At 41.7% G+C, this 25,882-nt stretch overlaps 3 protein-coding genes across 3 annotated transcripts in view; 1 reads left to right on the forward strand and 2 right to left on the reverse strand.

Moving 5' to 3' along the window:
- Positions 1-25,882, reverse strand: part of IL36G (interleukin 36 gamma) — a 216,098-nt gene that overhangs the window by 188,147 nt on the left and 2,069 nt on the right. The gene's annotated exons all lie outside the window — the stretch shown is intronic.
- The window catches only part of IL37 (interleukin 37), a 149,165-nt gene that overhangs the window by 121,214 nt on the left and 2,069 nt on the right, over positions 1-25,882 (reverse strand). The window lies entirely within an intron of this gene.
- IL1A (interleukin 1 alpha) lies at positions 14,765-24,816 on the forward strand. Its single transcript, XM_055241642.1, has 7 exons — positions 14,765-14,815; positions 15,480-15,534; positions 16,494-16,542; positions 17,431-17,653; positions 19,626-19,796; positions 21,167-21,291; positions 23,480-24,816. Exons 2-7 carry the CDS (start codon positions 15,488-15,490, stop codon positions 23,678-23,680), a joined length of 816 nt encoding a protein of 271 aa, XP_055097617.1. The 5' UTR covers positions 14,765-14,815; positions 15,480-15,487; the 3' UTR covers positions 23,681-24,816.

Below are 25,882 nucleotides of genomic sequence, written 5' to 3' on the forward strand. Positions count from 1 at the left end.
TTTAGTATGAACTGGATTTACGGATTTTTTTAACATTGCTTTCAGGTATGGAACAAAGAATTTTATTTATTTATTTATTTATTTATTTATTTATTTATTTGAGACTGGGTCTCACTCTGTTGCCCAGGCCAGAATGCAATGGTACAATCCTATCTCACTGTAACCTCGAATTCCTAGGCTCAAGCCACCCTCCTGCCTCAGCCTCCTAAGTAGCTATGACTACAGGTGTGCATCACCACATCTGGCTAATGGAATAAAATATTACAATGCCTAATCTTAATTTTCAAAATTTTAAATTACATTGTACCTAATGCCCATGCATTTACTTTTTTCAGTGGGTCAACAGCCCTCACTTTGGCAAAGGTCCCAGGCCCAAGGTAAGGCCTTGCTTTTTCCAAACTCATCTTTTGAAAGACATAAGTGCCTGTAAGTTGTACCATGTTAGGTTCTAGGAATTTTTCATTGAAGACTTTATCAGACTATTTTCCTCTAAGTTGAGAAAGAGCTGGGGGCAGAATACAGCACTGAATGACTGAAGAGAAGGCACTGAAATCAGGCCAGAGGTTACTGGAAAGAGCAATGAGGAACACCAGCAGCAATGAGGAGCCGGTGATGATTTTGGCTTCACAGGGAGGTGTGTACCACACCGATTATATCTCTATGTGGATGAACCACAGCTGTCGGCTCTCTTGTCTCCAGGACATCACACTCTCCACATTCCCTCCCATCTTCCGGCTTCTGCTTCCCAGGGGCCCTCATCTGCCCTGTCCTGGGTGAACACTGGTCCGTCAACTGCTGGGCGTGCCTTCCCACTCTGCACACCCTCCCTGGCCACCCCACCCACTCTCACAGCTCACACTGCAGAGGAGCCACATCTCTAGCTCCAGCCCATCTGCCTCTCCTGAGCTCTAAATTCATACAAGTGACTCCTGCCGGTGTTGCCTCACAGGCCCATCATACTTCAAAGCATTTTCCCCTCAGAACACCGTGTCCTGGCTGCTCCCTCCAGAAGATACATCTCTCAAGCACATCCCCGCGGCTCTCACCTGGATGACTGCATTCGCCTTCTCCCACATTTGTCCCCTCCTTTGGAATTTATATAGATTGTTTTAAAACACAAATCTGATGTGCTTGCTCTCCAGTTTAAAACACCTCAAAAGTGCCTTCAGGATAAACCACTGCCCTTAACATGTTCACAGGTTGCCCATGGCCTGGCCCTGCCCATCTCTTCAGCCTCATCTCATGTCCCTTGCCCCTCGCTCTCTGGGCTTCTGCCCCCCTGGCCCTCCTTTAGGTTCTCTAACACACCATAGTCCTTCTAGTGTTGGGGCCTCTGCACCTGCTCTTCCCATTGCCTGAGACATGAATTCCTCTCCCTATCTCTACCTGCACCTTCATCTGATTAATCCCTACCCTTCCTACTCATGATGTTGCTTTCTCAGGGACTCTCTCTGACTTTTTAAACTAATCAGGGTCTCCCCAGTATGTATCTTCATAGCACCTTGTATTACTTCTTTCTTAATGACCACCTGCTATAGACTCAATGTTTGTGTTCCTCCAAAATTCATATGTTAAAACCTAGTCCCAAATGTGATAATATTTGGAGGAAGGCTCTTTGGGAGGCAGACCCCTCATGAATGGGATTAGTAGCCTTATAAAAGAGACCCCTGAGGGCTCCCTTGTCCCCTCCACGTGTAAGGATGCAACAAGAAGGTGTGGTCAAATGCCAATATGCTGGCACTTGAACTTCCCAGCCTCCAGAACTGTGAGAAATAAATTTCTATTTTTCATAAGCCACCAAGTCTATGGTATTTTGTTACAGCAGCACAAACAGACTGGTGTGCCACCCAACCATGATTATACATGTAATTTATGGTTTCTCTGCTAGTAGGAATGCACCATGGGGTTAGGAACCATGCTTTTCTTATTTCCCACACAGTCCTTAGCTCTAAGCATGTTCCTGAATCAAAGATCGCCATCTTTTATGAATGAAGGAGTCAGTGAATGAATTAATGAAAGAACTGATAACCCTCAATAATTATTCCAGCCTTTTATACCTACTATTAACAAGCTTGCATTCTACTCCAAATTTATTGGGCTTTAACTCTATTTTTGGCCAGCCACATTTGACATTCCCTGCAGTAAATCTATGCTTTCCATCCTATAACAAGGAAGGACCTGGACTAGTAGGGCCAAGAAAGGTCTAAATTCCATGGGTGGGAGAGAGAGACTAAATCTGAAAGGAAGAATAGATTGAGCAAAGGTGTAGAGAATGGGGAAGGCTGGACATTTGGAGAGAAGGAAAAGGAAACTGACACTAAACCGAACAGTCTCGCAAACACAATCTCATCCTTCCAAAACCCTGTGAAGTAAGAATTACTATCCCAGGGCTAGGCACAGTGGCCCACGCCTGTAATCCCAGCACTTTGGGAGGCCAAGGTGAGTGGATCACCTGAAGTCAGGAGTTCAAGACCAACCTGATCAACATGGTGAAACCCCATCTCTACTAAAAATACAAAATTAGCTGGGCGTGGTGGTGCACACCTGTAATCCCAGCTACTTGGGAGGCTGAGGCAGGAGAATCACTTGAACCTGGGAGGCGGAGGTTGCAGTGAGCAGAGATCGTGCCACTGCACTCCAGCCTGGGTGACAGGGAGACTCCGTCTCAAAAAAAACCAAAAACAAAACAAAACAAAAAAACAAGAATTACTATCCCAGTTTTGCAGATGAGGCAATGGAAGCTCTAAAAAGTTAAGTAGGAGAAACAGACATGAAATGTATGCCTTATGCTTTTCCTCATCCTATTTCCTCAGCCTGGAATGTCCATTCTCCCTCCACTATGCAAATCTAACTCTTCAAGCTAACACATAGCAACGTCTGAGAAACTGTCCCTGTGTTCACTCTGTTAGCCTCACTTGCTCCCTCCCCATCCCTCTGCTTCCTCTCTATTATAACACTTCTTTATTCTGCTGGCATCACAGTCATCTCCACCTGCCTTCCTCACAAGTTAAAAGCTTGTTAAGGGCAAGTGGTGTTCTTTGCCACCTCTTTCCCCAGGGCTTCTAACACAATGCCTCATGCATGACAGAGTTGTGAAACAGGTTACCAAGCTGGCTCCAGGCAGGTTTGCATGGAACTGTGCTCTACAGGAATACCTGCTCCCCCCAGGCCCTGGGTCTTCCTTCTGAGTCCAGGCTCAGACTCTCTCATCCTGCTTGTTCTCTCTTGGGGAGCCACAGTACCTTTGAGCAACTTTGCATGGGGTAGAATGGCCTATTAGGGGCAGCACAAAGACCTCATGGAGGGAAGAGTACAGAAAGGGAAAACGATAATCATATTTTTTTTAGATGTGCATTTTCTTAACAAAATGCTCTAATACTTGTCCAGACTTTCAAACTCAAAAACCTATAAGCGTCCTTTTCTTGAAGATCATCAAAGACCCCGATGGTCTTTCAGGTATGCCAAGCTTTCTAGAAAACAAAGCTAAGTCATAATCACTTAACACACATGGCTAAATGGCTATTTCCTTCTAATTTATCAGCAACTGTTATATATTTCTATACTAGAAAAGAAAAAAATTTATATTTATATTCAGAGTGATAAGTTACATTTGCTATCGAAGTAAAGCAGAAAGAGCGTAGCATGTATGTAAATGTAACTCAACCGTGCATGAGACAAAGATCTATTGAGGAGAATGTGTCTAGCATGGGTCCTGAGCAACCAAACACAATCTATCAAGAGCGTAGAGGTGCCATGAAGCAAAACGTAGTCATGTTCAGGGTAGTCATGAAATACTGAATGAACAGCGCTGGAAGAACCCCAGTAGTCACCCAGTCCAATCTCCTCCTTTCATAGATGAGGAAAGCCCAGAGACATGTGGGAATTGCCAGAGGTCACGTAGCTCCTAGAATCAGAGCCAGGATGAGGATCCAAGTCTCTTGCATCTGCAGCCACATTGTATGCCACACCTGCCATTCCCAGTCCATCGCCACAATTGCCCTAACCAGGGTCCCTTCCTCCCCTGCAGCCAGGAGTTCACACCAAAAGGAGGAAGGAGAGAACTGTGCACTGGCATAGGACTTCACTGTTGATTATTTGCAATGGATAAAAAGCCTTGTATCAGATTGAATGCTTATATTTGTGTTTATTAAAAACGCTTTGAAAAACTGTAAAGCACCATATAAATGTTAGATTAGTAATATATTTATTACATGATTTGTATCTGAGATATTAACTCAACAGTACCAACCTTATTATTGGCCATTTTATTTTCACAGCTAATTTATCTTTAATCTGGAATCCAAATTTGGCCAACATGAAAGCATCTGATTAGTTTCTGGGTTTGTCTTATTGGAAAGTTCATCTCCCAGAAGGTAGAGAATGTGACAGAGGAATGCTAATCTAGACATATTTCTGTCCAAGAAGAAAATGATTTGTGAAAGAGGAATTTGAGATAAAGGTTATACTACAGTAACAAATAAATTCCAAAATCTCAGTGACTTACTACATCTAATACAGGTTGTTCTATTCTCATGCATTTGTGACCACACCTAATTCATTTGTAGCACATTCTCTAGAACACGTGACTTCCAAAGTTGCTGCATCAGGGCAAGTTTATGTAACACAGGCATACACTGGCCCTTGATTGCATCAGCCAAGACACGTAACACCTCATCTATCACTTCCTCTCACAGTTCACTGGCCAGAAAAAAACACATGTCCCCAGTCTAAACTGCAAGGGAGACCAGGAAATGAAGACAGACATTAATCGAGTAATCTCTCGTATGAGCAGGTATTTGGTGAGCACTGCCTACCACATGTATGTTCTCTAGATTTCAGGAAAGCAAATATCAAAAAAAGTTTTTAGTGTCCTAATTGTCTAAAAACAAATCTATAAATGCCTTGAAAAAAAGAAAGACTGAAAGAAAAGACAATGGAGTCATAACAATGATTATCTCTAGTTATTAAACTGTGGATTTTCTTTTCTTCTTTATATTTTTATATTTCCTCAGCAAAATTTAATGAACATGTTTTAGAATCTGAAAAAAGTAATACAAGCTATTCCTGGAAGTTGAAAAACAAGCTCAGATCAGAGATAACCTTGACTCCACTAAAGAAAATGACTCAAAAGGAAAGGGAATTTCTTAAAAATGCACTTTTGATGAGATAACCAGAATTAGTAAGAAGAAAAGTGAGAGACGGGCACAGACATGACTGCTTCCACACTCGAAGCTCTCTGAGAACTCTGATTTTTAAAGGGCATCCATGAAGAGGGAAAGAAGGACAGGTCTCTAAAAAAGAAGAGAAAGAGGAAGCAGTCCTGTTCATCACTGTATTAGGCCATATTTGTGTTGCCATAAAGAAATACCTAAGGCTGAATAATTTACAAGGAAAGGAGGTTTATTTTGGCTTATGGTCTTGCAGGCTATACAAAAAGTATGACACCACCATCTGTGTCTGGTGAGGGCCTCAGGAAGTTTCCAATCATGGCAGAAGTCAAAGAGGGCCAGGCATGTCACATGGTGAGAGCAGGAGCAAGACAGTGAGGGAGGAGGTACCACACACTTCTAAACAACCAGGTCTTGTGAGAACTCAGTCCCTATTCAGAGGACAGCACTGAGCTATTCATGAGGGATCTGTCCCCATGATCCAAACATTTCCCAGCAGGCCTCACCTTCAACACTGGGGATTACATTTCAATATGAGATTTGGAGGGGGCAAACATCCAAACCATATTATTCCATCCTTGGTCCCCCAAATCTCATGTGCTTCTCATATTGCAAAATAAAATCGTGCCTTCCCAATAATCCCCCCAATTTTTAACTCATTCCAGACCCAACCCAAAAGTCCCAAAGTCCTAAGTGTCATCTGAGATTCAAGTCAAGTTCCTTTCACCTATGAGGCTGTAAAGTCAAAAACAAATTATTTACTTCCAAGATTCAAAAGTGATACAGGCATTGTGTAAACATAACCATTCCAGAAGGGAGAAATTGGTCAAAATGTTACCAGAAAGAGGTCCCGATCCAGACCCAAGAGAACAAGAAAGAATTCCAGGCGAGTCCATACAGTAAAGTAAAAGCAATTTTATTAAGAAAGTGATGGAATAAAGAATGGCTACTCCATAGGCAGAAGAGCAGCTTGGGCTGCTGAACTAAGGATACTTAATAGTTATTTCTTAATTATATGTTAAACAAGCGGTGGATTATTCACAAGCTTTCTGGGAATGAAGGAGGCAATTCCCAGAGCTGAGGCTTCCTCCCCTTGTTAGTCCATGTGGGGTACATTTTAGACGTTGCCATGCCATTTGTAAACTGTCATGGTGCTGAGACAGGCACAGGCATGACTGTTTGGGTCATGGTGGGAATGTCTTTTGGCATGCTAATACATTATAATTAGCATATAATGAGCAGTGAGGACAACCAGAGGTCACTCTCATCGCCAGCAGTTCTCGCACTGCTGTAAAGAACTGCCCAAGACTGGTAATTTATAAAGAAAAAGGGTTATACTGACTCACAGTTCTGCATAGCTAGGAAGGCTTAGGAAACTTACAATCATGGCAGAAAGGAAAGCAAGCACCTTCTTCGTAAAGCTGCAGGAGAGAGTGTGAGCATGTGTGTAGGAGGAACTTCCAAATACTTATAAAACCATCAGATCTTATGAGAACTCACTCAGTATCACAAGAACAGCATGGGGGAAATTGCCTCCATAAATCCAATCACCTCCAACCACTTCCTCCCCTCAACATGTGGGGATTATGGGATTTATAATTCGAGATGAGATTTGGGTGGGGACACAGAGCCAAACCATACCACCATTTTGGCTTTGTGGGTTTTGGCCAGCTTCTTTACTCCAACTTATTTTATCGGCAAGGTCTTTGCTAGCTGTATCTTGTGCCGACCTCCTATCTCTTCCTGTGAATTAGAATTCCTAACCTCCTAGGAATGCAGCTCAGTAGGTCTCAGCCTTATTTTACCCAGCCCCTATTCAAGATGGAATTGTTCTGGTTCAAACACCTCTGACCAAAAAAAAAAAAAAAAAAAAAAAAAAGCAACAGGTCCCACACAAGTCTGAAATTGAGCAGGGAAGACATTAAGCCTTAAAGCTGCAACATAATCTTTGATTCCATGTCCTGCAAGCTGGTTCAAGGTGTAGGCTCCCAAGGCCTTAGACAGCCCTGCCTCTGTGGGCTTCCTTGGGAGTAGCCCATGTGGCTGATCTCATGGGTTGGAGTTGAGTGCCCACAGCTTTTCCAGGCTCAGGGTGGCAGCAGCCGGTTCATCTACCATTCTGGGGTCTGGAGGGCAGCAGCCCCATTCCCACAGCATCACCAGGCAGTGCTCCAGTGGGGACTGTGTGTGAGGACTCCAACCCCACATTTTCCTTTGGCATTGCCCTAGTAGAGGTTCTCTGCAAGGGCTCTGCCCCTGTATCATGCTTCTGCCTGGGAACCTAGGGTTTCTGACACATCCTCTGAAATCTAGGTGGAAGTGCCCAAGCTCCCTCAATCTTGCATTCTGTGCACCTGCAGGCTTAACGCCACTTGGAAACCACTAAGGCTTATATGGCTTGTGCCCTCGGGAGCAGTGGTCCAAGCTGTATCTTGGCCCGTTTGAGCCAAGGCCGGAGCCAGAGCAGAGTGGCCAGGATGCGGGCAGCAGTGTCCCAAAGCTGTGCATAGCAGTGTGGCCCTGGCCTGGCCCATAAAACCTCTGGGCCTAGCGCACCAAACCTCTGCACCTGTGATGGGAGGGGCTGCTTCATAGATGTCTGAAATGCCCTCAAGGCCTTTGTCTTGAATATTAGCACTTGGCCCCCTTTTAGTCATGCTAATCTCTCTAGCAATGATTGCTCTGCAGCCTACTTGGATTCTTTCTCTGCCACAAGGCCAGGCTGCAAATTTTCCAAATTTTTGGACTCTACTTCCATTTTAAATATAGGTTCCAACTTTAAGTCATTTCTTTACCCCTAAGCATAGGCTGTTAGAAGCAGACAGACCATATCCTGGCTTAGAAATTTCTAAGCAGGCCAGGCAGGGTGGCTCATGCCTGTAATCCTAGCACTTTGGGAGGCCGAGGCAGGTGGATCCCGAGGTCAGGAGATTGAGACCATCCTGGCTAACATGGTGAAACCCCGTCTCTACTAAAATACTAAAAAATTAGCCGGGCGTGGTGGCAGGTGCCTGTAGTCCCAGCTACTCAGGAGGCTGAGGCAGGGGAATGGCATGAACCCAGGAGGCAGAGCTTGAAGTGAGCCAAGATTGCGCCACTGTGCTCCAGCCTGGGCAACACAGCGAAACTCCAGCTCAAAAAAAAAAAAAAAAAAAGAAATTTCTAAGCAACACTTTGTTGCCTAGAGGTTTCTTCCACTAGATACCCTAAGTCATCACTCTTACATTCAAACTTCCACAGATCCCCAGGACATGAACACAATGCACCCAATTTCTTTGCTGAGTCATAGCAAGGGTGACCTTTGCCCCGGTTCCCAATAAATTCCCCATTTCCATCTGAGACTTTGTCACCCTGGACTTCATTGTCCGTATCACTAACAGCATTTTGGTCACAACCATTTAGCCAGTCTCTAAGAAGTTCCAAACTTTCCCTCATCTTCTTGTTTTCTTCTGAGCCCTTTAAATTCTTCCAATCTTTGCCCGTTACTCAGTTCCAAAGTTGACTCTACATTTTTAGATATCTTAATAGCTATGCCCCATTCTTCAGTACCAATTTTCTGTATTAACCCATTCTTTTTTTTTTTTCTTTTTTTCTTTTTTTTGAGACGGAGTCTCACTCTGTCGCCCAGGCTGGAGTGCAGTGGCGCGATCTCGGCTCACTGCAAGCTCCGCTTCCCGGGTTCATGCCATTCTCCTGCCTCAGCCTCCCGAGTAGCTGGGACTACAGGCACCCGCCACCAAGCCCGACTAATTTTTTGTATTTTTAGTAGAGATGGAGTTTCACCATGTTAGCCGGTGGTCTCAATCTCCTGACCTCATGACCCACTCGCCTCAGCCTCCCACAGTGCTGGGATTACAGGCGTAAGCCACCATGCCCGGCCTGTATTAAGCCATTCTTATGTTGCTATAAAGAAATATCTGAGGCTGGGTAATTTATATGGAAATGAAGTTTATTTTGGCTCACAGTTCTGCAGGCTGTACAAGCGTGGCACCCACGTCTGCTCAGCTTTTGGCGAGGCCTTAGGAAACTTCCAATCATGGCAGAGAGCGAAGGGGAGCAGGGATGTCACATGTCGAAAGCAGTAACAAGAGAGCAAAGGGGGAGTGCCACACACTTTTAAACAACCATATCTCAGGAGAACTCATTCACTATTGAGAGGATAGTACCAAGCTATTCATGAGGGATCTGCCTCCATGATCCAAACACCTCCCACCAGGCCCTACCTCCAACAGTGGGGATTACATTTCAACATGAGATTTGGAGAGAACAAATACCCAGACTACACCAATCACCCATCTCCAAAGAAAAGGAAAAGGGAATTTAGAACCAAAAATACACACATCCATCAGAGAACAGATGAGCTAAGGTGAAGAGGTAATTGCAGCTAAATAGAAATTTGCTGACTGAACATGAAGCTGTCCCTTCCCGCTATGGACTTCAGATTTTAGCCCACTTGAATTGCTCCATATCCTCCAAGCCATGGCCATCCCTTGACTCTCTGGGCTCCCAAGCACTTGCTGCCTTCGTCACACAGTTTGAGTTAAGGCAGAAAGACTGGTTTCCATGCACACTTTGTGGAAGCTTTCTCATTTCTCTATATAATCTCTGTCCTTTGTCTACTGCTTTAAAATCTAGAAATTGTTTACGAATACAAAGGTGATTCTTTAAAAGCTCAAAGCTGATTGTGTCACCTATATATACCACTCTAATGGCTTCCCATTAAACTTTGAGTAAAGACTTTATGGAGCCTACATAAGGCCATGACTATCTGGCTCTTATTTTCTTCCTCATCCTCATCTCACCAAGTCACCCTCCACTCTTACCCCTCACTCTTTCCCCCTCCTCTCTCTGAGCTCCAGACTCCCAATTACCTACTTCCACCCTTTTTGACCCCCAGGGACTTATCTCAGCCTGGAATTTTCCCTCTTTGCTCTCCACTGAACTGTCCACTCCCAGTCTAAGACATGTGCTTATGTCACACGCCCTTTCCGTGCTTATCTCAGTTTGTAATTATCTACTCATTTAGAAAAGTATTGATGAAGATCTTCACTGTCAGCTTTCAGGATAGCAGGAATCATAGCTGATTTTACTTACTTAACGGGGTTTCATTCTTTGTAACTTTTTTTTTTTTTTTGAGATGGAGACACTCTTGCCCAGGCTGGAGTGCAATGGCAAGATCTTGGCTCACTGCAACCTCCACCTCCTGGGTTCAAGTGATTCTCCTGTTTCAGCCTCCTGAGTAGCTGGGATTACAGGTGCCTGTCACCACACTCAGCTAATTTTTTGTATTTTTCGTAAAGACGGGGTTTCATCATGTTGGCCAGGCTGGTCTCAAACTCCTGACCTCAGGCGATCCACCCACCTCAGCCTCCCAAAGTGCTGGAATTACAGGCATGAGCCACGGCATCCAGCCACTCCTTTTTTACTTATGGGTGAGAAGCCATTAGAGATTATTTCTTCTTTTTTTTTCTCTCTTCACTGATGCACCAGGGTCACTAAGTAGTAGGATACTTTGAACCAGAATTCAAGAAATTGAATTTTAACTTTACCTCCCACTCTCATATGAATTCTCCATGTGACCTCGGGCCATACTTCCCCTGTACCCTGTTTCCTCTTTTATAAAAGTAAAAGTTTAAACTAGATGGTTTCCGACATGCATCCTTCTCTAACATATTCTGGGACCTTCAATAAACTAAGATAAAGCAGAATAATTAAAACTTAATTTAAAAGAACACAGGAAAGGAAGCAGCTACATTAAGGAAACGAGACATCCTCATGGTTGAAGAAGTGTATGCCCTGGTGTCTGGATCCCATTTAGGAAACTTGGTAACCTTGCAATCTTGGGCACATTGCTTAATTTCTCCAGACCTTGACTTCCTCTTCTGTAAGATGTGATAAGAACATCTACCTCACGGGTTTCATGAGAGGATTAAGTGAGATAATGTATTATAATCCCTTGAACATGGTAGGCTGTTATGTTAAGTCCTTTCTTCCTTCTCTGTAGCTATCATGGAATTTAAAAACACATTATAACTAGAGCATGAGTTGCGACTAAAGGCTCAATTATCTCTGCATGTGTTGGCTCATGCATGCTTTATTCCTCTGAAGAGCTTTTATACCACGTGAAAGGAAATAATTGCATTTCTCTGAAAATTCACAGGACAAAGTTATGTTTTTCTCTTTATTCAAGTGATTCTGTCAGACCCAACCACATGCAACAATTTTAAAGTTGCTTCCAAATATATTTACAAATATTTCCTGTCTTCATGGAACAATGGCAAGAACATGACTCAAGTTCACATCCAGATTCCACCACTAACCATGTACCCAATTACTTCACTCACCTTCATTCAGGTCTTATATATCACAGAATAAAATCAGATTTCATCAGAGGAGATGAAGAGAGGGAGAGGAGATATTTCAATCCCTTCTCCCCAACCCCCGTTTTTGTTTTTGTTTTTTTTTTTTTTTTTTTGAGACGGAGTCTCGCTCTGTCGCCCAGGCTGGAGTGCAGTGGCGCAGTCTCGGCTCACTGCAAGCTCCGCCACCCAGGTTCACGCCATTCTCCTGCCTCAGCCTCTCCGAGTAGCTGGGACTACAGGCGCCCGCCACCACGCCCGGCTAATTTTTTTTTTGTATTTTTAGTAGAGACGGGGTTTCACTGTGGTCTCGATCTCCTGACCTCGTGATCCGCCCGCCTCGGCCTCCCAAAGTGCTGGGATTACAAGCGTGAGCCACCGCGCCCGGCCATTGTTTTTGTTTTTTTAACAAGGATCCTAGAGTTACCGAATGATAGCATGTTTGAGGGGGAAAGACCCTAAGGATGATCTTTTTAAGCCATCACTTGGTGTTGGTGGTGATAAGAGACTCGAGCATCTTTATGCAGTGGAAAGAGAAGACTGGACTCGGAATCAGAAGCTTGAGTTCAAGCACTGGTTTCATCAGTCTTGTGATCTTGGGTTGGTCACTTAACCTCTTCAAGTGTCCTCAGCTATGAAAGAGGACAGTATCAGCTAATTCTTGTAGGTGCAGTGAGGAGGCAGTGAGACAGTGCAAGTAAACTATAAAACAATTGTCACATGAAAGGCATCACAATGGTTCTTTGGACCCACAAGCTCCAATATTATAAAACATATCCAGTCACCTACCAACGTAGATAATCTCACCTTGCATATCTGATTTTGTGGATCATGGGAAAAAACTGCTTATTCCTAGCAAAACCCATGGCATAGAATAAGTGCACAATAATTTTTTTTTCCTAAATGATTTAGATGACAGTGACTCATTAAGGGTTTTTTGAGGCCTCCTCAGAGTTGAGAGGTGGGTGCCTGAAGCCACCCAAAGTCCCTGTCACAGGATGGCTCCCAACGCACACACCACAGGCCTGCCCAGTATATTCCACTATTTACCCAGTAGAGCCCTGCCCAGTATGTTCCACTATCCCTTCCCTAGAAGAGGTGACTGTTGTTCACAGTCCCAGAAAAGCGGGCTCCCCAAAACAGTGCAAGGATCTACCTCTCTCTGAACCTCATCCATCCTAGTTTTCCTTTAAAAATCAATTTACAAGAAGATCATGTGAAGGAAAAGGTTGGGTGATATTCTAACCCAAGTTGGCTGTTTCTCAAGCAAGTTCTCTTTGAAAAATTCAACAGCCACCTTTGGGGAATTATCTACAACAGAGGAGTGAGGATGGGACCAGGATGGGTATTGCCTATGTTGGCGGAACCAGGGTTTTTTCCTGGATTACCAAAGAGATGGTACGCATTGCTCCCAGAAACTAAATATCTTCAGGCTTTCAATGGTGGCCTTTACCTGAAAATGTTATCCCTGTTGAAGCTTTCAAACCAGTATTTTCATAAGAACTATATTTTCTTTGGTGAACTAAGGCATTATAATGATGACTATACAGGTTCTTGAGTGACTGAAGCCATCATTAGCGTTGTTATTATTTTTGTTTAGCTGCATCTCCATAGCAGCTCACATTCACAATGTGCTTTGCAATTGTTCCTTAGCAATAGGCCTCACAAGATTCTCAGGAGGAGAGGGTTAATCAGGATTAACATTTCTGTGTTGCCTAAGGAAGAACCAAGGTAAGCAGAAATGTAGCCAGTTGGCTGGCATCACTGTTGCTTTAGGATTCATCCTTAGACACCCAAGCTTCTACCCTAGTCTGGTGCTACACTTACATTGCTTACATCCAAGTGTGGTTATTTCTGTGGCTCTTGTTGTAACTATTATAGCACCAGGTCTATCACCAGGAGAATTAGACTGGCATTAAATCAGAATAAGAGATTTTGCACCTGCAATAGACCTTATGGCATCTAACCAACCCCATTATTTACAATTAAACAGGAACAGAGGGAATACTTTATCCAACTCACACAAGATGCTTTCCTCCCAGATCCACGCTTTTTTGCTTTTATTATTTTTTAGAGATGGGGGCTTCACTATGTTGCCCACACTGGACTCAAACTCTAGGCCTCAAGTGATCATCCTGCCTCAGCCTCCTGAATAGCTGGGACTACAGAGACATGCCACCACACCTAGTTCATTTCCTTTATTTAAAATATACATGGCTTAAACTCCAACTGGCAACCCAAAACATTCATTTGCTAAGAGTCTGGTGTTCTGCCACCTGAACTAGGCTGGCCACGGGAATTATAAAAGCTGAGAAATTCTTTAATAATAGTAACCAGGCAACACCATTGAAGTCTCATATGTAAAAATCCATGCCTTCCTTTCTCCCAATCTCCATTCCCAACCTTAGCCACTGGCTTCTGGCTGAGGCCTTACGCATACCTCCCGGGGCTTGCATACACCTTCTACAGAAGACACACCTTGGGTGTATCTTACAGAAGACCAGGCTTCTCTCTGGTCCTTGGTAGAGGGCTACTTTACTGTAACAGGGCCAGGGTGGAGAGTTCTCTCCTGAAGCTCCATCTCCTCTGTAGGAAATGTGTTGACAATATTCAGAAGGGTAAGAGGATCAAGACTTCTTTGTGCTCAAATACCACTTTTCTCTTCTCTACCCTGCCCTAACCAGGAGCTTGTCGCCCCATACTCTGAGGTGATTTATGCCTTAATCAAGCAAACGTCCCTCTTCAGAAAAGATGGCTCATTTTCCCTCAAAAGTTGCCAGGAGCTGCCAAGTATTCTGCCAATTCACACTCAACCCTGGAGCACAGTCAACAAATTCAGCCAGAACACAACTACAGCTACTATTAGAACTATTATTATTAATAAACTTCTCTCCAAATCTAGCCCCTTGACTTCTGATTTCATGATTTCTCCCTTCCTCCTAGAAACTTGATAAGTTTCCTGCGCTTCCCTTTTTCTAAGACTACATGTTTGTCATCTTATAAAGCAAAGCGGTGAATATATGAACCAAATCAATAACTTCTGGAATATCTGCAAACAACAATAATATCAGCTATGCCATCTTTCATTATTTTAGCCAGTATCGAGTTGAATGAACATAGAAAAATACAAAACTGAATTCTTCCCTGTAAATTCCCCGTTTTGACGACGCACTTGTAGCCATGTAGCCACGCCTACTTAAGACAATTACAAAAGGCAAAGAAGACTGACTCAGGCTTAAGCTGCCAGCCAGAGAGGGAGTCATTTCATTGGCGCTTGAGTCAGCAAAGGTATTGTCCTCACATCTCTGGCTATTAAAGTATTTTCTGTTGTTGTTTTTCTCTTTGGCTGTTTTCTCTCACATTGCCTTCTCTAAAGCTACAGCCTCTCCTTTCTTTTCTTGTCCCTCCCTGGTTTGGTATGTGACCTAGAATTACAGTCAGATTTCAGAAAATGTTTCTCTCATTTTGCTGATAAGGACTGATTCATTTTACTGAGGGACGGCAGAACTAGTTTCCTGTGAGGGCATGGGTGAATACAACTGAGGCTTCTCATGGGAGGGAATCTCTTCATCCGAAATTATTAGGAGAAAATTGAACATTTCCAACTCTGTCTCTCTCTTACCTCTGCGTAAGGCCAATACCTTATTCTTGTGGTGTTTTTGTAACCTCTTCAAACTTTCATTGATTGAATGCCTGTTCTGTGCAATACATTAGGTTGGGCACATAAGGAATACCAATATAAATAAAATATTCTAAAAGAAGTTTACGATCTAATAAAGGAGACAGGTACATAGCAAACTAATTCAAAGGAGCTAGAAGATGGAGAAAATGCTGAATGTGGACGAAGTCATTCAACAAAGTTTTCAGGAAGCACAAAGAGGAGGGGCTCCACTCACAGGTATCTGGATTAGAGGCTGGCTGAGCTGATGGTGGCTGGTGTTCTCTGTTGCAGAAGTCAAGATGGCCAAAGTTCCAGACATGTTTGAAGACCTGAAGAACTGTTACAGGTAAGGAATAAGATTTATCTCTTATGATTTAATGAGGGTTTCAAGGCTCACCAGAATCCAGCTAGGCATAACAGTGACCAGCATGGGGCCAGGCCGGCAGAGGCTGTAGAGATGTGTACTAGTCCTGAAGTCAGAGCAGGTTCAGAGAAGACCCAGAAAAACTAAGCATTCAGCGTGTTAAACTGAGATTACATTGGCAGGGAGACCGCCATTTTAGAAAAATTATTTTTGAGGTCTGCTGAGCCCTACATGAATTTCAGCATCAACTTAGACACAGCCTCTGTTGAGATCACATGCCCTGATATAAGAATGGGTTTTACTGGTCCATTCTCAGGAAAACTTGATCTCATTCAGGAACAGGAAATGGCTCCACAGCAAGCTGGGCATGTGAACTCACATATGCAGGCAAATCTCACTCAGATGTAGAAGAAAGGTAAATGAACACAAAGACAAAATTACGGAACATATTAAACTAACATGATGTTTCCATTATCTGTAGTAAATACTAACGCAAACTAGGCTGTCAAAATTTTGCCTGGATATTTTACTAAGTATAAATTATGAAATCTGTTTTAGTGAATACATGAAAGCAATGTGTAACATATAATCTATTTGGTTAAAATAAAAATGAAGTGCTTCAAAACCTTTATTTTCTCTTAAGGAGCTTAACATTCTTCCCTGAACTTCAATTAAAGTTCTTCAATTTGTTAGCCAAGTCCAATTTTTACAGATAAAGCACAGGTAAAGCTCAAAGCCTGTTTTGATGATTACTAATTCCAGATTAGTAAGGTATGAATTACTCTATCTATGTGTATGTGTAGAAGTCCTTAAATTTCAAAGATGACAGTAATGGCCATGTGCATGTGTGTGACCCACAACTATCATGGCCATTAAAATACGTTGGCCAGAGACCACACTGAAATAACAACAATTACATTCTCATCATCTTATTTTGACAGTGAAAATGAAGAAGACAGTTCCTCCATTGATCATCTGTCTCTGAATCAGGTAAGCAAATGACTGCAATTCTCATGGGACTGCTATTCTTACACAGTGGTTTCTTCATCAAAAGAGAACAGCAATGACTTGAATCTTAAATGCTTTTGTTTTACCCTCACTAGTGGTCCAGAGACCTGTCTTTCATTATAAGCAAGACCAGCTGCCTCTCTAAACTAATAGTTGATGTGCATTGGCTTCTCCTAGAACAGGGCAGAACTATCCCAAATCCCTGAGAACTGGAGTCTCCTGGGGCAGGCTTCATCGGGATGTTAGTTATGCCATCCTGAGAAAGGCCCTGCAGGCCACTTCACCAGGGGTCTGTCTCCTAACCTGATGTGTTGTGGTTGTCCTCTCTGACACCAGCATCAGAGGTTAGAGAAAGTCTCCAAACATGAAGCTGAGAGAGAGGAAGCAAGTCAATTGAAAGTGAGAAATCCACAGCCACTCACCAATCTGTGTTATTGTGTTTGGAGACCACAAATAGACAGTATAAGTACTGCCTGGTATGTCTTCAGTACTGGCTTTAAAAGCTGTCCCCAAAGGAGTATTTCTAAAATATTTTGAGCATTGTTAAGTAGATTTTTAACCTACTGAGAGGGAACTAATTGGAAAGCTACCACTCACTACAATCATTGTTAACCTATTTAGTTACAACATCTCATTTTTGAGCATGCAAATAAATGAAAAAGTCTTCCCAAAAAATCATCTTTCTATCCTGGAAGGAGGAGGGAAGGTGAGACAAAAGGGAAAGAGGGAGGGAAGTCTAATGAAACATGAGTTACCTAAGACCAGAATGGAGATCCTCCTCACTACATCTGTTGAATACAGCACCTACTGAAAGAACTTTCATTCCCTGACCATGAACAGCCTCTCAGTTTCTGTTTTCCTTCCTCACAGAAATCCTTCTATCATGTAAGCTATGGCCCACTCCATGAAGGCTGCATGGATCAATCTGTGTCTCTGAGTATCTCTGAAACCTCTAAAACATCCAAGCTTACCTTCAAGGAGAGCATGGTGGTAGTAGCAACCAACGGGAAGGTTCTGAAGAAGAGACGGTTGAGTTTAAGCCAATCCATCACTGACGATGACCTGAAGGCCATCACCAATGACTCAGAGGAAGGTAAGGGGTCAAGCACAATAATATCTTTCTTTTACAGTTTTAAGCAAGTAGGGACAGTAGAATTTAGGGGAAAATTAAACCTGGAGTCAGAATAACAAGAAGACAACCAAGCATTAGTCTGATAACTATACAGAAGGAAAATTAATTTTTATCCTTCTCCAGGAGGGAGAGATGAGAAGTGGCCTGAATCGAGAATACTTGCTCACAGCCATTATTTCTTAGCCATACTGTAAAGGTCATGTGACTTTTAGCCTTTCAGGAGAAAGCAGTAATAAGACCACTTACAAGCTATGTTCCTCTCATACTAACTATGCCTCCTTGGGCATGTTACATAATCTTTCTGTGATTCAGTTTCTTCTACTGTAAAATGGAGATAATCAGAATCCTCCACTCATTGGATTGTTGTAAAGATTAAGAGTCTCAGGCTTTACAGACTGAGCTAGCTGGGCCCTCCTGACTGCTATAAAGATTAAATGAGTCAACATTCCCTAACTTCTGGACTAGAATAATGTCTAGTACATAGTAAGCATCCAATAGATGTTAGCTATTATTATTATTATTTATTTATTTATTTATTTATTTATTTATTTTTTGAGACAGAGTCTGACTCTGTCACCCAGGCTGGAGTGCAGTGGCGCAATCTCGGCTCACTGCAAGCTCCGCCTCCTGGGTTCATGCCATTCTCCTGCCTCAGCCTCCCGAGTAGCTGGGAGTACAGGCACCTGCCACCACGCCCGGCTAATTTTTTGTATTTTTAGTACAGACGGGGTTTCACAGTGGTCTCGATCTCCTGATCTCGTGATCCGCCCACCTCGGCCTCCCAAAGTGCTGGGATTACAAGCGTGAGCCACCGTACCCGGCCTATTATTATTATTATTACTTACTATCATTACTACCTATATGAATACTACCAGCAATACTAATTTATTAATGACTGGATTATGTCTAAACCTCACAAGAATCCTACCTTCTCATTTTACATAAAAGGAAACTAAGCTCATTGAGATAGGTAAACTGCCCAATGGCACACATCTGTAAGTGGGAGAGCCTCAAATCTAATTCAGTTCTACCTGAGTAAAAAAATCATGGTTTCTCCTCCATCCCTTTACTGTACAAGCCTCCACATGAACTATAAACCAATATTCCTGTTTTTAAGATAATACCTAAGCAATAACACGTGTTCACCTAGAAGGTTTTAAAATGTAACAAAATATAAGAAAATAAAAATCACTCATATTGTCAGTGAGAGTTTACTACTGCCAGCACTACGGTATGTTTCCTTAAAATCTTTGCTATACACATACCTACATGTGAACAAATATGCCTAACATCAAGACCACACTATTTACAACTTCATATCCAGCTTTTCTTACTTGGCAATGTATTGAGGACATTTTAGAGTGCCCGTTTTTCACCATTATAAGCAATGCAACAATGAACATCTGTATAAATAAATATTCATTTCTGTCACCCTTTATTTCCTTAGAATATATTCCTAGAAGTAGAATTTCCTAGAGCCATGAGGATTTGTGATGCTATTGATATGTGCCACTTTGCAGAAATGTGGTGGATCTGCACTCTCTGTGACATATATAATTATTTTTAATGCATTCATTTTTTTCTGAGTGCATTCGTTTGAAAACATAGACGGGAAATACTGGTAGTCTTCCTTGTCAGTTAGAAACACCCAAACAATGAAAAATGAGAAAGTTGCTCAAATAGTCTTTAAAAACAATGAAACTATTGCCTGAGGAATTGAAGTTTAAAAAGAAGCACATAAGTAACAACAAGGATAATCCTAGAAAACCAGTTCTACTGCTGACTGCATGATTTCACTTCTCTTTGCTTCCTCATCTGGATTAGAATATTCCTACTATCCCCTCCAGAACTATTTTCCCTGCTTGTACTAGAGTGTGTATATCATCTGTGTTTGTACATAGACATTAATCTGTACTTGTGATCATGGTTTTAGAAATCATCAAGCCCAGGTCAGCACCTTTTAGCTTCCTGAGCAATGTGAAATACAACTTTATGAGGATCATCAAACATGAATTCATCCTGAATGACGCACTCAATCAAAGTATAATTCGAGCCAATGATCAGTACCTAACGGCTGCTGCATTACATAATCTGGATGAAGCAGGTACATTAAAATGGCACCAGACATTTCTGTCATCCTCCCCTCCTTTCATTTATTTATTTATTTCAATCTTTCTGCTTGCAAAAAACATACATCTTCAGAGTTCTGGGTTGCACAATTCTTCTAGAATAGCTTGAAGCACAGCACCCCCATAAAAATCCCAAGCCAGGGCAGAAGGTTCAACTAAATCTGGAAGTTCCACAAGAGAGAAGTTTCCTGTCTTTGAGAGTAAAGGGTTGTGCACAAAGCTAGCTGATGTACTACCTCTTTGGTTCTTTCAGACATTCTTACCCTCAATTTTAAAACTGAGGAAACTGACTGTCAGACATATTAAATGATTTACTCAGATTTACCCAGAAGCCAATGAAGAACAATCACTCTCCTTTAAAAAGTCTGTTGATCAAACTCACAAGTAACACCAAATTAGGAAGGTCTTTATTATCTCTGATAACATATTTGTGAGGCAAAACCTCCAATAAGCTACAAATATGGCTTAAAGGATGAAGTTTAGCGTCCAAAAACTTTTATCACACGCATCCAATTTTCATGGCGGACATGTTTTAGTCTCAACAGTATACATATTTTCAAAGGTCCAGAGAGGCAATTTTGCAATAAACAAGCAAGACTTTTTCTGATTGGATGCACTTCAGCTAACATGCTTTCCACTCTACATTTACAAATTATTTTGTGTTCTATTTTCCTACTTAATATTATTTCTGCAATTTTCCCAATATTGACATCATATATGTATTTTCCATTTTTAATGTCACTAGACAATTCAATCAGATTGCTATGTTGGTCCCTTGGGTTTACTCTAAATAGCTTGTTGCAAATATCTTTGTATATATTATTGTTTTTTCTCCTATCTGGTAATTTCTTTGAGCATATCCCAAAGTGGAATGCCTAGATCAATGGGCATAAATAATTTGACAGCTCTTACTAAACGTTATTCTGTAAGTAAAAACTGAACTACTTTTCAGTATCACTAGCAACATATGAGTGTATCAGCTTCCTAAACCCCTCCATGTTAGGTCATTATGAACTTATGATCTAACGAATTACAGGGTCTTATCCCACTAATGAAATTATAAGAGATTCAACACTTACTCAGCCCCCAAAGATTCATTTAATGTAGAAAATTCGAAGAACATTAACCAAGTATTTACCTGCCTGGTGAGTGTGGAAGACATTGTGAAGGACACAAAGATGTATAGAATTCCATTCCTGACTTCCAGGTATTTACACCATAGGTGGGGACCTAACTACGCGCGCACACACACACACACACACAACCATGCACACAGTCTACATCAATACTTGATTTTATACAAATACAATGAATTTACTTTCTTTTTGGTTCTTCTCTTCACCAGTGAAATTTGACATGGGTGCTTATAAGTCATCAAAGGATGATGCTAAAATTACCGTGATTCTAAGAATCTCAAAAACTCAATTGTATGTGAGTGCCCAAGATGAAGACCAACCGGTGCTGCTGAAGGTCGGTTGTCCTTTGTCTCCAACTTTCCCTCATTTACATCTCATATGTTTGTAAATAAGCCCAATAGGCAGACACCTCTAACAAGGTGACACCGTCCTCTTTCCTTCCTACCACAGCCCCCACCTGCCCACCCCGCTCCCATCGCTTCCAGAGGCATGCCTAGGCAGGATCTATGAGAAAATATAACAGAGAGTAAGAGGAAAATAACCTTCTTCTTTCTTTTTCCTTTCCCTGCCTGACCTTATTCACCTCCCATCCTAGAGCATCCATTTATTCCACTGATCTTTACTGACATCTATTATCTGACCTACACAATACCAGACATTAGGACAATGTGGCCTGCCTCCAAGAAACTCAAATAAGCCAACTGAGATCAGAGAGGATTAATCACCTGCCAATGGGCACAAAGCAACAAGCTGGGAGCCAAGTCCCAAAATGGGGCCTGCTGCTTCCAGTGCCCCTCTCTCTGCATTGACGTCAGCATTATCCTTCGTCCCAGCCCTATCTCCACTACCACTTTCCCCCTCAAACACACACACACACAATAGCCTTAGATGTCTTCTCCACTGATAAGTAGGTGACTCAATTTGTAAATATATAATCCAAGACCTTCTATTCCCAACTAGAATTTATGTGCCTGCCTGTGCTTTCCTACCTGGAGCAAGTGATGTCTACAGAGTAGGGCAGTAGCTTCATTCATGAACTCATTCAACAAGCATTATTCATTGAGAGCCTTCTATTTTTCAGGCATAGTGCCAACAGCAGTGTAGGTAGACAGTGGTGCATCAAAGCCTCTAGTCTCATAGAACTTAGTCTTCTGGAGGATATGGAAAACAGACAACCCAAACAACCAACAAAAGAGCAAGATGCTGCAGAAAAAAAAAAATGAACAGGGTGCTAAGATAGAGAAAAGTAGGAGAGTGCTATTTAGACAAAGTGGTAAGAACAAAGCCCCTTGTGAGATGAGAGCTGCCGACAGGAGGGGGCGGGTCATGGTTGTGGGTTTGGGGGTAGGACATTCAGAGGAGTCTGAATGCACCCAGGCCCTACAACTTCAAGATGGTAAAGGACAGCTCCAAGGATCAGAAGAAGCACTCTTGGAACTCGGGCATTTTGAGAAGGAGGAAAAATATGCAGAGACTAGTGCTTGCAGAGCTTGCATTTGGATTTCATTTGAGGTACAATGAAAACCCAACCCATTAATGGGTTTCAGACAGTGCAATGGCCTGACCTCACTTATATTTCCTAAAATAGAAAACAGATCAGAAGGAAGGCAATAGAGAAGCAGAAAGTCCAATGAGGAGGTTTCACAGCAGTCATGGGGGTGGAGTAAGGAAAAGAAGTGGAAAGAAACAGACAGAATTGGGTTATATTTTGGAGATAGAACCAACAGAAGGAAGAGGAGAAACAACATTTACTGAGAAGGGAAAACTAGGAGAGGAATAGGTTTGGGAAATAAATCCTGCTGACATTGGAAACCCCAAGGAAGCCTCAAAAGTATATTTACTTGCTTTAGATTTAAAAGAGTAGGAAAGAAGCATCTCAACTTGGAATTTGAAATCTATTTTTCCATAAAAGTATTGTTAAATTCTACTCATACTCACAAGACAAGTACATTCTAAAGAGAGTATATTGAAAGAGTTTAGTTACTGATATACTTAGGAATTTTGTATATATGTGTGTGTGTGTATGTGTGTGTGTGTGTGTTTAACCTTCAATTGTTGACTTAAATACTGAGATAAATGTCATCTAAATGCTAAATTGATTTCCCAAAGGTATGATTTGTTCACTTGGAGATCAAAATGTTTAGAGGGCTTAGAATCACCAGTGCTCAGATTTGATGCAAAATGTCTTAGGCCTATGTTGAAGGCAGGACAGAAACAATGTTTCCCTCCTACCTGCCTGGATACAGTGAGATACTAGTGTCACTGGCAATCTTCATAACTAATTTAGATCTCTCTCCAATCAACTAAGGAAATCAACTCTTATTAATAGACTGGGCCACATATCTACTAGGCATGTAATAAATGCTTGCTGAATCAACAAATGAATGAAGAGCCTATAGCATCATGTTACAGCCATAGTCCTAAAGTGCTGTCTTTCATGAAGGCCAAATGCCAAGGGATTGAGCTCCAGTCCTTTTTCTAACATCTTGTTCTCTAACAGAATTCTCTTCTTTTCTTCATAGGAGATGCCTGAGATACCGAAAACCATCACAGGTAGTGAGACCAACCTCCTCTTCTTCTGGGAGACTCACGGCACTAAGAACTACTTCACATCAGTTGCCCATCCAAACTTGTTTATTGCCACAAAGCAAGACTACTGGGTGTGCTTGGCAGAGGGGCCACCCTCTATCACTGACTTTCAGATACTGGAAGACCAGGCTTAGGTCTGGAGTCTGCTCACTTGTGCAGTGTTGACAGTTCATATGTACCATGTACATGAAGAAGCCAAATCCTTTACTGTTAGTCATTTGCTGAGCACGTACTGAGCCTTGTAATTCTAAATGAATGTTTACACTCTTTGTAAGAGTGGAACCAACACTAACATATAATGTTGTTTGTTATTTAAAGAACACCCTATATTTTGCATAGTACCAATCATTTTAATTATTATTCTTCATAACAATCTTAGGAGGACCAGAGCTACTGACTATGGCTACCAAAAAGACTCTACCCATATTACAGATGGGCAAATTAAGGCATAAGAAAACTAAGAAATATGCACAATAGCAGTTGAAATAAGAAGCCACGGACCTAGGATTTCATTTCAACTGTTTGCCTTCTACTTTTAAGTTGCTGATGAACTCTTAATCAAATAGCGTAAGTTTCTGGGACCTCAGTTTTATCATTTTCAAAATGGAGGGAATAATACCTAAGCCTTCCTGCCGCAACAGTTTTTTATGCTAATCAGGGAGGTCATTTTGGTAAAATACTTCTTGAAGCCGAGCCTCAAGATGAAGGCAAAGCACTAAATGTTATTTTTTAATTATTATTTATATATGTATTTATAAATATATTTAAGATAATTATAACATATTATATTTATGGGAGCCCCTTCATCCTCTGAGTGTGACCAGGCATCCTCCACAATAGCAGACAGTGTTTTCTGGGATGAGTAAGTTTGATTTCATTAATACAGGGCATTTTGTTCCAAGCTGTGCTTATCCCATAGCCAGGAAACTCTGCATTCTAGTACTTGGGAGACCTGTGATCATATAATAAATGTACATTAATTACTTTGAGCCAGTAATTGGTCCGATCTTTGACTCTTTTGCCGTTAAACTTACCTGGGCATTGTTGTTTCATTCAATTCCACCTGCAATCAAGTCCTACATGCTAAAATCAGATGAACTCAACTTTGACAACCATGAGACCACTGTTATCAAAACTTTCTTTTCTGGAATGTAATCAATGTTTCTTCTAGGTTCTGAAAATTGTGATCAGACCATAATGTTACATTATTATCAACAATAGTGACTGATAGAGTATTATCAGTCATAACTGAATAAAGCTTGCAACAAAATTCTCTGACACACAGCTATTCATTGTCTTAATCATTATTTTACTGCATGGTAATTAGGGACAAATAGTAAACATTTACATAAATAATTGTATTTAGTGTTACTTTATAAAATCAAACCAAGATTTTATATTTTTTTCTCCTCTTTGTTAGCTGCCAGTATGTATAAATGACATTAAGAATGATAATATTTCCGGGTTCACTTAAAGCTCACATTACACATACACAAAACACGTGTTCCCATCTTTATACAAACTCACACATACAGAGCTGCATTAAAAACAACTAATAGGCCAGGCACGGTGGCTCAGACCTGTAATCCCAGCACTTTGGGAGGCCAAGGTGGGAAGACCACTTGAGGTCAGGAGTTCAAGACCAGCCTAGGCAACATAGCAAGACCTCATCTCTACAAAAAAAAAATAAAAAATAAAAAAATGAGCTGGACATGGTAGTACACACCTGGAGTCCCAGCTACTTGGGAGGCTTGAGGTGGGAGGATCACTTGAGCCTGGGAGATGGAGGCTGCAGTGAGCCATAATCACACCACTGCACCCCAACCTGGGTGACAGAGTGAGACCCAGTCTCAAAAGATAAATTTTTTAAAATGTTAAAAAAAAAAAAGAGAATTTTAAAAGAACAACTAATAGATCCAAGCATGGATGCAATATATATTTAGTTGGAAAATCAAGGTTAAAATCAAGGGATCTTGGAATTAGGTGTGGTAGATTTGGGTAAGGAGTAGTCTAAGATGACCCCGTTTCTTGGTACTGGAGACTGGATGAGTGGCAGCGTCTTAACCACATTTTTGGTAGAAATATGGAGGTCTTCATTCCAGGATGAATGATGAGTAAAATTTTAGGCATGTAATTTGAGCTACTAGAAGGACAGTCAATTGCAGATGTACAATGGGGAGATGATAACATATTTGGAACTCAGAAAAATAACTGTATATAGATATGGAAGACATCAGTAGGTATGTAGTAGATAAAATCCTAAAAGTGATGTCAAAGAGAGAAGAGAAGTATATGGTGAACACTGTTGGTTATCCATGCAATTGCCATCTCTCCTT

The sequence above is a fragment of the Symphalangus syndactylus genome, chromosome 14, assembly GCF_028878055.3.
Source record: "Symphalangus syndactylus isolate Jambi chromosome 14, NHGRI_mSymSyn1-v2.1_pri, whole genome shotgun sequence".
NCBI lineage: Eukaryota > Metazoa > Chordata > Mammalia > Primates > Hylobatidae > Symphalangus > Symphalangus syndactylus.

Excerpts from the sequence above, each read along its gene's own strand:
- IL1A (XM_055241642.1), top strand. The coding sequence starts at position 15,488 with ATGGCCAAAGTTCCAGACATGTTTGAAGACCTGAAGAACTGTTACAG. Across the intron at positions 15,535-16,493 it reads GACCTGAAGAACTGTTACAG|TGAAAATGAAGAAGACAGTT; the intron begins GTAAGGAATAAG and ends TTATTTTGACAG. Across the intron at positions 16,543-17,430 it reads ATCATCTGTCTCTGAATCAG|AAATCCTTCTATCATGTAAG; the intron begins GTAAGCAAATGA and ends CCTTCCTCACAG.